This window comes from Epinephelus moara, chromosome 7 (genome assembly GCF_006386435.1).
Source record: "Epinephelus moara isolate mb chromosome 7, YSFRI_EMoa_1.0, whole genome shotgun sequence".
NCBI lineage: Eukaryota > Metazoa > Chordata > Actinopteri > Perciformes > Serranidae > Epinephelus > Epinephelus moara.
Genome location: NC_065512.1, coordinates 18,812,385 through 18,826,561, shown reverse-complemented (window position 1 = coordinate 18,826,561; position 14,177 = coordinate 18,812,385). Strand labels below are relative to the sequence as shown.

The 14,177-nt window shown below is 42.4% G+C and overlaps 1 protein-coding gene across 2 annotated transcripts in view; it reads left to right on the top strand.

Annotated features, from left to right (window-relative positions):
- Positions 1-14,177, top strand: part of gsk3ba (glycogen synthase kinase 3 beta, genome duplicate a) — a 43,323-nt gene that overhangs the window by 9,759 nt on the left and 19,387 nt on the right. For both annotated transcript variants that reach the window (XM_050048278.1, XM_050048279.1), the window contains exon 2: positions 4,551-4,744. In XM_050048278.1, the coding sequence (XP_049904235.1) occupies positions 4,551-4,744 (194 nt within the window). The remainder of the gene's footprint in view (positions 1-4,550; positions 4,745-14,177) is intronic.

Genomic DNA, 14,177 nt, shown 5'->3' with positions numbered 1-14,177 from the left:
TTTTATTTTGGCTTGTTTGGAAGTGTGTCTTTGCAGGTGCTTTTGCGTACAATAACTCTGCTGGAATATAAGCCCAGCAACCCAATGAAAAATGTATAAGCCCAGTAAACCTCCGCACTCTGTCCCTGTTCTGAACTGCATACTTTTTCTTTTTACCTCCAGCATGTGCAGCAGCTGCCCTTACAAAGTACTTACTAGTACTGCACCTTGAACTTGGACCCTCTTGCTCATATGTCCATAGCGCAAAGTCTTGTGTGTGATTTATCCTGGCTTCATATGAGTAGAGGAAATCTCTGCTATTCGCTAGGCTAATTTATGCAGTGTAAAATGCCATAGGCTTGTGCTAATAACGTTAGCATGTTGTATTTGTTTGGAAAATGTGTTTAGTATAAGACAGTTGTTTTGTAGGTGAACCTTGTGAGTTGTAATGAAACCGACATATTGTAACTTTACCTTTGTTAAATCTTGCTGTTGAACCTGGCTTCATGTGAGCCGAGGAAATCCACGCTAGCCACTAGGCTAACTTAAACAATGTAAAATGCCATAGGCTTTTGCTAATAATATTAGCATGTTGTATTTGTGGGGAAAATGTGTCCAGCAACTTGTGTTTTGGAGGTGTAACTGTTGTGCAGCTGCATATTTTCGAACGGGGGAATAAAATCCCTGTCTTTGCATTTTATTTTGATCACAGTCTGTTTTTATAAAACTGCTTGGGACATCTCAAATGTGGCTTTGACTTGCAACTGAAAACATGTTGCCCATTACGTACAAAATACCGAGATATATATCGTGTACCGCCAGTCAGGCTGTGATTTGAATTTTTGTCCATATCACCCAGCCCTATTAGAGATACAACAAAATGCCATTCACCAAGCTTGCCCAAGATGCAGGTCAACTTTGCAATGCACGTAGTTTTATTTTTTAATAAGTTTAAGTTGTAACGGCATACATTATAGATTCTAACATATTCACAACATTAATATTACATGCATTTCTTTGTCATTATTTTCATAGTTATGCCAGACAATTTCTATTCCTAATATTACTATTTGACTGGTCACCAGTCACTTGATTGCGCTGTCATCTGTCATTGCCGCTTCTGTCAGCTGTTAATGAGCTGTTAGCGAGCTGTCATCTGTTTGCGGCTCAGTCGATGTGATGTATCTCCCGCTTCTCAGAGGATTGTGGGTCAAAGTAGCCAGGAAAGCATGCTGGATTGTACGCTGCAAAATGCAACTGAATGCAGTAGGACATCCTGGTATTTTTGGCACACTGCATTTGACATATTAAACACTATGGTAGTATGGGTATTAGAACACACAGCCTATTACTGTCTCAGTCAAAACTTCCGGGTGTTAAAATAATTCTGGTTGTGCTGGGTTAATTAACCGAATCACTTTGAAAACACACACACAGACTCGCTGGTAGTTTGCCAGATGTCACTTCCTCCTCGTGTGGACCGGATGCACTGGCCTGCCAGTTGTCCTCCACCTGGAGGTGGCCTGCTGCCACAGCATGCTGCACGAAGTTTCTATTAAATAACACCATGATCTGGAACAGGCACGATTATTAAGCAGCACTAATCCACCCCTCATCAACATTTTGTACCCACTGCGAGCTGTTGACAAATGTGTGTATGACTGTCTCAGCAACTCAGAAATCTAAATTTAGACCCATTTCACAAAGATATTTTGATGATTTTAGGTGCGTTGGTGTTTGGGCTCATATATCTTTTTCTGATGCAGTTTGCGTGAAAGAGGAATATGCTAATAAAACTAATATGTAGATTTAGAGGGGAGAGCAGGTGTAGGAATTAGTCACATATGTTGTGTAGAAGTTTTGCGGTCAAGATTGGAAGTAAGGGGCAAGTGACGCACACTTTGGCCTGGTTGTCCTTTAACTGCCCGCTAATGTGAATTTTGCTCCTTGACACTTGTGTGGGGAGGAGAGGGAGGCAGAGGCAGAGGGATAGAACCCACTTAAACAGGAAAAAGCCTCCACGTCGTGATCTCAGGGGAGCAGAGCCAGCTCCTGACTGACTGGGGAGGAAGGCATAAACGAGGAGGAGGGGCATGTGAAAGCAGATTCCAATCTATAGTGCATTAGCATCAGATACACAGGCTTATTGTCTTATAACTTTTCTCTGGTAATAATCCTGGGAATTGCATTGGTCTGTCTGTATGGTTGGTGAGTCTGAGCAAGGTAATGAGTCTCTTCCAGTGGGGATAGTCTCAGAAAGCTAGGCCCACTGTATGCAAATCCATATTTGATGCATTGAAGCACATATGCTTCCTGATATAAAAAATAATGATGCACAGTATTCAAACAGGCAAAATCCAAGTGTCTTTCTGTTCAGAAAACAGTCGCCTTCGTGCGATTGTTTCCTCTAGATATTTGATCTGTAGTGTCCTACTACTCAAAGGAGACCTACACACTACAAACAACGGTCAATTATAGACGATTTTTTGAGCTTAGGCATGATTCAGTCAGTCAGCTGGGAGCTGTTCAGCACAACCGCAGCTGTTAACCACAAGAAAGTACCGCCAGAACAAATGGGGGTTAAACTGGCTGTGGCTAAAGAACGAGGCTGCAGTGTTCCGTTAGTCTCAGCCAAGAAATTTGTCAGCAGGCGTTCAAACCTGCAACCTGTCGATAACAAATTTGCTTCTCTAACAAGGAGGCTTTGAGGCCTTAGATGCTCCAGTCTTACTCTATGACTACGTTTACAGGCACACTCATTTGGGTGCCTGCTGTGCAACAGCAAGGCAACTCAATATAATCTGTCATGTTTCTTTTTCTTCGTCTTCTGTGTACATTTTGGCACGCTACTCCTTCTGCAGCGTTGCCAACACTTAGGCAAAACATACATCAAAACATGCGGAATGATCAGGAATAGTGGGCCAAGCTGTTTTTACGAAAATTGCATTAAAAAAAATTTCCGTTCAAAGTAATTTGAGATCGTCGAAAAATCGATGTGAACAAAGCTAAATTCACTCCTCTTTTAGGCCACACCAAATCACCATACTATGACAAAGAAAAGTTTAAATCGCTCATGAGACCCAGGCCTTTATTTAGCTAAATGGGCATTTTAATATCTAGTACAGTCTTAAAGAAATTGCAGTTTACATTTCATGATGTTTGATGTCTATTCTACTATTATTCAGAATATGATAATATTCTGAATTCAATACAGGTCATGTGAACACATAGGCATTATAAAATAATGGACATAGCTACCGTGACGTCACCCTCTGGGTTGTGGACTGCCGTTTTGAAGCCTTGAGTTTGGCATTTCGGCTGTCGCCCTCTTGGTTTTTTGGAGCCAGAAGTGACCATATTTGTACAAGAGGTTGGAGCTGCCTGTCAGTCAAGTGGCCTTGGTCTTAAATATGTATAACTTTGGGTTTCAATAAAATGTTAACCAGTGAGTTAGCAAAAAAATTCACCCCTTGTACAGTTGTTTAAGTTTTGAAATTAGCTATAGAGACCAAAACCATTTTTATTGGTACCAGGCTGTTAACATGTTTATTTCTGCTGTGAAGGTGGACATTTTAACATGGAGGTCTTTGGGGATTTACTCAGTTTTGGAGCCAACCTCAAGTGGCCATTTGATGAACTGCAGTTTTTGGCACTGCCGTGTTAGGCCTTGTTCAAAATGTATGACATTTTTGTATCATGGCGTGGAATATGCCGGTATTATTTGGGTTTTTTGGACACGCATTCAGTATATATATCTCAATTGGGGGTTTTTCTGTAGTTTGCGACACATGGGCTCTTGTCTTTTTACGGTCAGTTGTTTGCATTTTCATGGATGTGTTGCACATAAATTAACTAGCCAACAGTTTGCAAGATGGGGGAGTGTGGAACTGTGGGGGTGAGATGCATGCCCAAAAGAAAAACCCACATTTCTGGTCGGAAGAAATAACACACCTACTTTTAAACATTATAAACGACTTTGGACATGTACAAATATCGCAATGTTGACCTTTTTAAGAAGGTGGTTAAAGGAATGAAAGAGAGAAGCTTAACAATCGAACAAGTCCGTGATGGCTGGAAAACTTCACATTTTGATGAAAAGAAGCAATTTGGCACAAGCGGCTCCAGCTGTTCCACTTTTCCATATCTTGATGTGATTAATGACATGTTAGGACATGTTAATCAGAGTGTGCACAGCTTCATGTAAACTGGAATATCAGTGGAATATTCATTTTCATTAGCCATGTAAACTACTGAGCAGGAATTTTGTCTTTTTTGGAATAAGGGAACCAGAATATTCTGTGCATGTGAACATAAAGACAGTTGAGTAAATTATGATATCATTGTAGAGTGAATATCTTTTGGGTTTGGACTGTTGTTTGAACACTACAAGCAATCTGAAAATGTCACCTTGAAAACTGTGACGTTGCTTTACCTTACCTATCATGTCTCTGATGTCAGTTTGCTTTCTCTTCCAGATCTCTAAACAGCACTCCTTTAATGTACATTGTCGAATGTGTGCATATCACTTCTTTGTTTTAAGCACTTCTCTATGTCTCTGTCTCTCTCTTTAGGGGATAAAGATGGCGGCAAGGTAACAACAGTCGTGGCCACCCCAGGCCAAGGCCCTGACCGGCCACAGGAGGTGAGCTACACGGATACTAAGGTCATCGGCAACGGCTCGTTCGGCGTCGTCTACCAGGCTAAACTCTGCGACTCTGGAGAGATGGTGGCCATCAAAAAGGTCCTGCAAGACAAGAGGTTTAAGGTAAAACATGCACACAAACACAATGTATGTCTCAGCGTAGTCAACTCTGTCACTTGTCAGCTGAAAGCAAGACACAAAAGGACAAAGAAAAGCAGCATGTATTAGTGATCAGGCACTTGTACTCTCTTTTCATCCCTTTTCAACAATGTAACTGAAGTCGAGATTTGTTTCATTAATGAATGTGACTGAGTAACCGTGAAAGAGACGTGAATGGAGTGATCTTTCACAAGAACAGTGAGATCAGTGAAGCTGCGAACAAAGAGGAAACAAAGGCAAAACTTCCTAGTGTTTTGCCGTTGACACATCCTTGCTTCAATGTGTGTGTTCTCTTGCAGGAAGTGTGTGTGTGGTTGTGGCGCTGGGATCTTTTCTCCCACAAACAAACTTGAACCCATTAGGGCTCAATCATCTGTCAAGTTTAGTTCAGTCGCCACCATGGAAATGCCATATTTCCTTCCATGCAAAACTCTGCAGGAATCCTCCTTCTGTGCTTTGAATAGATTTGACTGATGGCTTGTTGTTCCTCGGCTGGGGCGACATTGTCTGTGCTCCCTCTGCTGCAGTCTTGGTTGGGAGGGGGGCTCAGGGTCCCTGCTGCTCGCTCACAGCTCAAAGATAAAAGACCTGAGACCGCCAAGCCTGCAGGACAGCTGTTTAGATTCTCATTAAGTTTATAGTCTCCAGAGCTGAGGGTAATAGCTGCTCAGTTTAACAGCCATATTATTTTCCCAAGGTAATAAAGTGTTCAACAGGTTCTCAAATTAAGACCAGTGCCAAAATGATATCTGATATTTAGACGATTACTTAAATTATCAGGTGCACCTAGCTTAAACTAATGTGTGCAATAAATCCCACTGTTATGATGGTTATATTAAGGAGTGTGGCCTAACCTCATTTATATAAATAGGATGGACAAATTATTATTAACACCTCTCCGTATGATACAACATGATTCAACAGCACCACAAGCTGCAGCCTCTAGAGCTGTGGTGATCGGGCCCAGAAATCTGGCCTGACCCTACATGAGGCTGCATAGTTTCAGTCCGAGCCCGAACCACAGAAGCAATTTTGGTCCCGAGCCCTGATTTTCCACTGTAAATAGGGCTACCCCATGATAGTCGACCAAATGTTAGTCGACCAGAAAGAACATTAGTTGACAGGATTGGTCGCTTAGTCGCGGGGGAAAAAAACAAGCAAATGTGAAACTCTATTAGGAGCTATGCCTTGTCAAAATAAATCAAAACCTATATGACTGTACCATGTGGGAATTTAATTTGAAAGGACAGACACAGGAATTGGTCACCTTAATTTCCAGGGCTGGTACCTGCAGTTACTCCACAGGCTAGTTACTGACATGTCGGGCAGGAAATCCAAAGTGTGGGATCATTTTGAGAAGGTGAAGGACGAACCCAAGGTGATATGTAAACTCATCTTCATTGGTCGACTACAAACATGACGTATCATCTGAAACATGGAAGTAGCTACATGCCCATTAGCCCACAGTGTCATTAACAGGCGGCTCGCTCAGTGTGTGACGTGCACTTGTAGTTAAAATATAGGCCTATATTAATGAAGGTTCATTAGTACGGTTTTGTATTTCTCTGTAATGTAGCACAGTGTTAACAATGTTACTGATACTATTCTTTCTCACACCTTCAACTCAAACCATTGTGATGATGACCATTGGTCGACTAGGAAAATTCTTAGTCGAGCGCAGCCCTTACTGTAATTTTTATTACACCGTGAAGTCAATTTAACTCTGACATGATCTTCTTCTCCTACTAAATGTTTAGCATGGCCCATTAAAAAACAAAACAAAAGGGAAAATCACTGGGGAATTGGAACAAACTCGATTCAAGCCTGGGGGAATTTTGGAAATTACAACCTGGCCCAGCCCAAACCTGGCAAGTCAGGTTGGGCCTGATAGGATTCAGACAGAGAATCAAATCTCTAGCAGCCTCCAAAAAGGTCTTGAATCAACACCACATCTAAAACAGTTACAACAAGCATTTCTAAGCATTTCTGAAAACCTTTGTGGGACTTAAAAGAAGCAGATATTAACAATAAAGGCCTTTACGTGAAGCTGCAGTCAACAGTTGTCCAGACATGTTTTCACAGAAGCACTTGCCGTAGTATAAAAGCAAAAACAAAGGTGTTGTTGAAGGTTATGACCAGGGTCATATTGACATATTGATCCTTTCTATACAGGCAGCTCTTTAGCCTGTTGTGTCCATATCACACATTCTCTGGCTTTCACAGAACACATTATATAGGTGGCAGCCAAAGTGCTCAGTTAAGATGATGCAACACAGTGTGTGACTGTAATGTTTTCCATATGTGGGCTGAAAAACCCACACACACTGACTGTGCACATGACTAATTTAAACATCTTGTAATTATAACAAAGGAGATAAGAAATTGGAGAGGAAAGGAAAAGAACAATTTGGGAACTGGGAAACGATACCACCCTCATGTCTGTACGGTAACTATGAAGCTACAGAAGATAACTTAGATTAGCACAAAGACTGGAAACAGAGGGAAACAAAAAAAAATCCACTTACCAGTACATCTAGAGCTCACTTGTTAACATGTTATATCTTGTTTGTTTAACCCGTAGAACTGTAGTGCAAAAGTGACATGTTGCAGTGCTATAGTTGCATATATTCCCCTGTAAAACCAGTTCCCAATCTTTGTGCTAAGCTAAGCTAACCAGCTGCCGTGGTAGCTTAAAGGAACAGTGCATCCCAAAATCAAAAACACATATTTTTTCTCTAACCTGTTGTTCTGTTCATCAATGTAGATTGTTTTGGCGTGAGTGTTGGAGACATCGGCCAAAGAGATGTCTGCCTTCAGCTCAGCTCGTGGTGCTCAAAGCTCCAAAAAATACATTTGTAAAACTCAACAGCAATGTCCTTTTCCAGAAATTATGACCACAGCTGATATTTCCAATACTCGACAGCTCACACCAAAACATCCAGACTGATAAATAGTACTATAGGTAAAGGCCCAGACGCACCAAACCGACATAGGAGAACTAGCAGCGATGAGAGCCCTCTACTGCGTTGCCTCTCGTTTAAGTGTCTCAGTTAGAAAGTTGCACATGAACACGCCAAACCAACGGCCAACAAGCGTGTGTGTTCTGCACCTGCGTGAAAAGACAAAACCCTCCATACTAGGAGATGGTGGTCATCTGTCATCCTCATTCATTAAGGGAAACCAGACAACTGATGCTAGTTAGCTAGTTAGCATATTAGCAACACAATCCAATGTTGAAAGAAGAGAGCTATATTACCATGTGCCAGTGAACAATAACACAACCCAACATTAAACATTTCCACCAAAGTGCTCAATGGCTAAAGAAAAATAATCTTACCTTATGTATAAGTTGGTTTTGGTCTCACTCCTTTTTGACTTTAGCACTTTGTTTACTTTTCTCACTTCCGTTTCTCTTCTCATGCACTAAGCTGAACTGCCAATCAGAGTCATCATTCAACATGATGAATCTGCAATTAAAAAGGCCAACTAGTGCTGACAAAGGCCAACGGTGCGTGGCAGACACTCACCAACGGCCAGCTGTCGGCTTGGTGTGTCAGAAAAGTGACACATCCAAAATATATATTTTGGATTTGGGGCTGAGATTTCTCTTTGATATTTACCACACAGACGAGAGTGGTATCAATCTTATTATCTAACTTGTGGCAAGGGAGTGAGTAGTGTTCCAAAATGTCAAGCCATTCCTTTAAATGAGCTCCTGGAGCAGGGCTTGGGTTGGTATGCTGTTGTCCAACTCTTGAAATTTTCCCAGATGTACAAACAAACACGTTTGGACCTTTGAACTTCCTGAAGAACAACCCTCTATTAAGCTATGTGGTAATAATTCTCCTCATCAGTGTTGTCTCAAAGTCTGTCAAAGGATTATCTTGATTTCAACAGGTAGGACAGAGCTAGTCTCTTGATTCACTGGTCCTCCAGGGTAAGGGTAATGCTCATTATTTTATGTCTACTTTGTTCCTCTCAGGAGAGTCAGGGTGTGTTAGCAGGAGAGGATGAGAAGAGTGAAGGCTAGGCGTCCCCTGGTTGTCTCCTGGACTGCCATCCTTCAGCTCCATCTCCCATGACAGTCGCTGAGGTTTAGTCAAAGTTGAGTCAGACGAGTTTGCCTGTAACGTGTTCGCCCCTGGGACTGTTGTGCTGAGCCGACTGGTTCAGCAGCTCAGTGCCCCAGGTTTAACCTTTCTGTAGGATCAGTGCAGTTTTTTTTTTTCAGCAGGTGCTAGTCCTTCGCTATCCAAAAACCAGACAAGATAAATGATGTCACTTAATGGTGTGGGGGTCGACCATCTGTCACAAAATACACAGTGTTTGTCCGGGACACGCACACACGCTTTGTGACTGTGTGCTGGCCCTGGTGAAGTCATATCCTGCTCTTCCTGTTAGCCTGTGGTTAGCCTGTGGTTAGCATGACACGCTAGCAGGTTGCATCTTTAAACAGCGATCAGCTGAAGATGACACGCATTGTTTTCTGCTTTTGGTTTTGGTGAAGCTCTACCTCAGCCGTCTTTCTCTCCGTCTGTCTCCTTTTCTGCTTCTACTCGCCCTGTCCTTCCTTGTGAACAGCTTGTTAAAGGAAATGAAGCAAATGAGTGCTAAGACTCCTCACATGACTGCCAAGCACGCGCCAATAAGTGTGTGTGTGTGTGTACCCCCCTCATCCCACACACACTCACACAAACATACACAAACACCTGCGTTCTATTTTCCTCTTATCTCCTCCTCCTCAAAAGTCTGAGCAGAACCATGCTAGACCTACGTGTGTGAATGTTTCATTTTCCCTCTCACACACAGACACACACACGAGTCAAACAGGGTAATCGTGTGAATAGGTTCTGTGTTAGGATGTAGATGATGAATGTGTGAGACAATCTTGGTGAGCTTACAATCCCCTCCTGGTGCATTATGGGATAGGTCTCCCCATAAGAGGGATCACATGTCATCCTATTGGAAAATGGATGCTCACATTAGAACCATCACACACACACACACACACACACACAGTGAGAGCGTGGCAGTTGCATTTACACCGCATTGTCTGTTTGTTTTTTTTCATTATTGTCAACAAATATAACGAAACAACCAAAATCATCCATATATTGTATTGTAAGTATCGTCTGAGCAGTCAGAGTGTGATAAAGTGTATTCCTCTCTGACTTATTGTTATTTGATCCACTCTCTACATTCAGTATCATCCATAAGTTCCCAAAGTAGAACAGCAAAACTGTGTGCGTGTGTCTTTGTGTAGGTGGTATGTAATTCCTGTATGCTCTTAATCTTTTTGGAAACTGCATGTGGTTTTGTCTGACACTACACATCAGCACCAGGAAGGTGTAGCACTTCTAGCAGCTTGCGATTGAGGCATCCTCTCTCTCTCTCTCTCTCTGTCTCCATCTGTCTCTCTGTGTCTCTGCTGGCTGGGCTGCTGACACACTGGAGGATGACAGGTCAGCAGGAATGACTGCAGTATAACTGGAGCTGGGCAGGGCTTTACTGAACAGCCCGTCTGCTCCTCCTCCATATGGTACCATCTTCCTCACACATAACAACACACACACAGACACACACACACACACACACACACACGCACAGACACACCCGTAAACACTCCCACTAAGCCACTGCAAGAGGACGAGGGCGTTGCCTGCAGTGCGTGATGCCTTCGATGGCTGGTCTGTGACCCACACGCCATGATGTCACTTTATGATGTGGGGGTTGTGTGTGTCGGTAGTAGTTGTGGAAAGGGTGGATGAGCAGGGGGGGAGGACTGTGGGAAGCATTTGTGTGTGCCTGTAAGTGAATTAGGCCGGGGTGATTGTCTGTACCAGGTTATTGAGCTACAGGATGCTGCTCCTGCTGAGATGAAGAGGTCTAGTGGACAGACAGCTCACTCTGCTCTGTTAAAAAATGAATGAGAGAGGATTAAATCCACATAAAGTGGCAGAAAAGTGTGGAAGGACATCAGCGTATCTCCCTGCGCCAGACAGTATGGTACTGACCCACATAACGGAGGATCTCATTAGTCACCCAATCAGTCAGCTAGCACAGTTTTTCACTGCTTTTTGTCAGCCGTGATCAGACAGTCAGCGAGCCGGCACAGTGTCCTGTATGTCGAATAGAAACATTTAGCCAAGATTAAAGTCATTTTTTAATCAAAATATAAAATAATGTACTTATCAAATATGAATATTTGCTGGTTTTCTTAATCTCTTATCATAATGAACTGAGTATATTTTGGGTTTAGAGGCTCAGAAACACCAAAGAAGTAGTGGCAATGAAGGGTGACATCACCTCGAGTTGCCTGTGTCTTGACCAAAAATATGCGCTTTAACACAACACAAGGACTACAGCCAATGGCCAACTAGCACGTACGTTTTTCACCTGTGTGAGAGGAAATGTCACGTCACAGCAGCAGGCGACGGTGGTCTGTGTTCGTCATTCAAAAAGGGAAACAGGAAGACCAACAAGATGCTAATTAGCCAGTTAGCATTTAAACAACACAACCCCATGTTAAAAGAACAAATGATATTTACTCTGCGCTGGTGTGCAATAACAATTACTAACTGTTTCTGCTACAGAGCTCAATGGCTTGAAAATAATCTCACCCATTGTAGCCAGTTTGTGTCGATCTCATGCTCTCTTGACTTTAGTTTGTTTGCAGTCCTCCCTTCCATTTCTCTTCTTGTGTGCTGAGTTGAATTGCCAGTTGGAGTGATTTCATTCACCATTGGGCTCTTCAGTCTCCAACGCCAATTCAGCATGTTGAATCAGCCGAAAAAGCCATCAAGAGCCGACTAGCGCCAGTGGTGCGGGACACACTGCAAAAACTAGGGTGACAGATACTCACGGAAGGCCCAACTTTGACCAACGGCCAACTGTCGGCTTGGTGTGTGAGGGCCCTTAAACATCACCTTGGATTTTGGAAACTTGTGATAGACATTCTTTTTTATTTCATGACATTTGACGAACAATGTCATTGTCTATTAGTCTGCTGATTCTTCTGTGGATTAAATCTATCTATCTATAAAATGCCAGATAATAGTGCAACAAGGACAAATTTGCAACAGCTGTGACCACGTACGCTCATGCCATGCATGCGTTGCTCCTTTTTGCCAGTTGGCATTAACAGTTCATCAGCTGTCCTTTGGTTCATGACCAATCTTTCCACAAAACCATGGGCAAGTTTGTGAATCTATTTGGAAGGTATGCACCTCTTTGCCCAAGGATGCTTCAACATGCGGGCTGGAAGAGCTGGGGATCAAACTGCCCATCTCCTGATTAGTGGATGACCCACTCTACCTCCTGAGCCACAACTGCACCTGTCTTATGTTTACAATGAGTCAATTATCAAAATAGTCAATCACTGAAACATTTCAGCTCTAGATTAACTAATCAATAAAACAGTTTTCAGATGAATCAACCATGAAAGTAACTGTTGGTTGCAGCACAGCAAAGCTAAAAGTTGTTTCAGATAAGCCACGATACTGAATAATAACATGCTTTTCCACTTCCTCCTGTATCAGAACAAATATAATAGACTGGAATTTTGAAGGTTTAACAACTGTAAAAGCAGAAGATATCACGAAAGTAAAAGCACAAGGGATTTGTCCCTCCATTATTCTTGATTTTACATTTCACAAATAGCCTTTTCACACTCAGAGGTTGTTGGGTTCGTAGGTCAGTTGGCCTCTCATCGGCCTCTCATTCAGTTATGTGTTTTCAGTCAGTCTAGGCGGCTTAGAGTGAGTCTCACCAAGCTCCACCACGGTCCTGTGTTGAACCAGTGTTCACCAGCACAGAGTGACCTGTGTGCTATTCTTTTGCACCAAACTTAACTTCTGTGTTTACACAAAAAGCAGGTCAGGCGGTGTATCAGGTCATTGCCTGCTCTGCGGTCAGCCGGTTAGTCGCACTTCCCAGCAGCCCCATCGACCCTTTTCCACCAAGAACACCCACACACTGTCCCAGGTTGAGTTGTTGGTGTAGCAGAGACAATACTATCAGTAAGATTAATTCTCAGTCACGCAGTAGGCTGTTTGTTGTGTCATTTTTTAGTTTGGTATTCAGTCTGTCAACCCGGGAATTACTCAACAAGCTAGTCTACCAGTTAGTCACTCTGTGAGTTGAAATATACAAGTGAAGTTTCTCAATAAAAGTAGGCGCTAAGCTGATTAAGTTCTGGCTCATTTTAATTATTTATATTCTCCACTCCATTGAGTGCCTGCGTGTAAACACCTTGATGTTGAAAGAAACAGATAATCCGAAAAACCAAATATGAAGAACTTAAAAATGTTCACTTGCGTATTATGCAAATTTCCATTTATGTAGATACGAGGGAAAAAACAAGTGATCATTTTATGTAAATCCCATCCCGACATCCTTGCTGTAATAAATCTCATATTCAGGATATTAGTATGCATGTAATTGCAGGCAGTGTGAGTGCACCATGCTGCTATTGTACAACAATCAATAGCACAAAACCCTCATTCTCCCGTTCAAGCTGCTCATGGCGTCCAAAACAAAAGCCAGACTATTATGTAGTGACTCCGCTACTCTGCCACAGTCTCATTTCAACAGTTAACTTTCTTTTTGTTCTCCATGTTCTGTCCACTCTCCATTCACTCTGCAGTGGAGTCTGCACTCTCTAAACATTACACAAGCACTTTACATCAAGTCAACAGAAAGCACTGTGATAAAGAGGAGGGGGAAGGGAAGGAGACATGGAGAAGGGGAGAAAGCATGAACTATAATGAAACTGTTAAAGCTTTATGTAATGCCTGAATGTCTGCCCTCCCCCTTGGAGTCCATATGCCCAACCATTTTCTGCACAGACCCACTGTATATTAATATACAGTAGATGGAGCACTCGACCAGGGTTCATTGCTTACATCTTGTTCTAGTGGCCCTGTGAGAGCCCGTGGCTCGTCACACTGCGGGCCCCGAGGCCATTTTTACTGTAACACATTTATTTTCACATCTTTTTCTCAGAAGTGGATGTCATGAACCCTTTTTGCTCTCCTTTTTTTCCTGTAATTATTTGCTGCTTTTGATAAGAATAGACACAATACGTCATTGTATCGTCATGTTTATCCCATGGGATTTACCCCTCTGTGAATAAATGTCCATTTTTTTCTATTTCTCTGCATTCTTCTGCTGCTACCACCTCCGAATTTCCTAAGTCTTGATTGCTGACAAAGTGGCACATTGAGCTTGTGACAGTGACCTCACAACAAGATGATTGTTTAGTGAGACGATGAGCGGCATATGTTTTCTGTGACAAGACACAATGAAATTGTTTTTTTTAAGCACTTTCTGTATAATGCAGGTATTTATGTTGAACCATGCTAGTGACAGGTAACATGTGTAATAACACTTTTTTAGT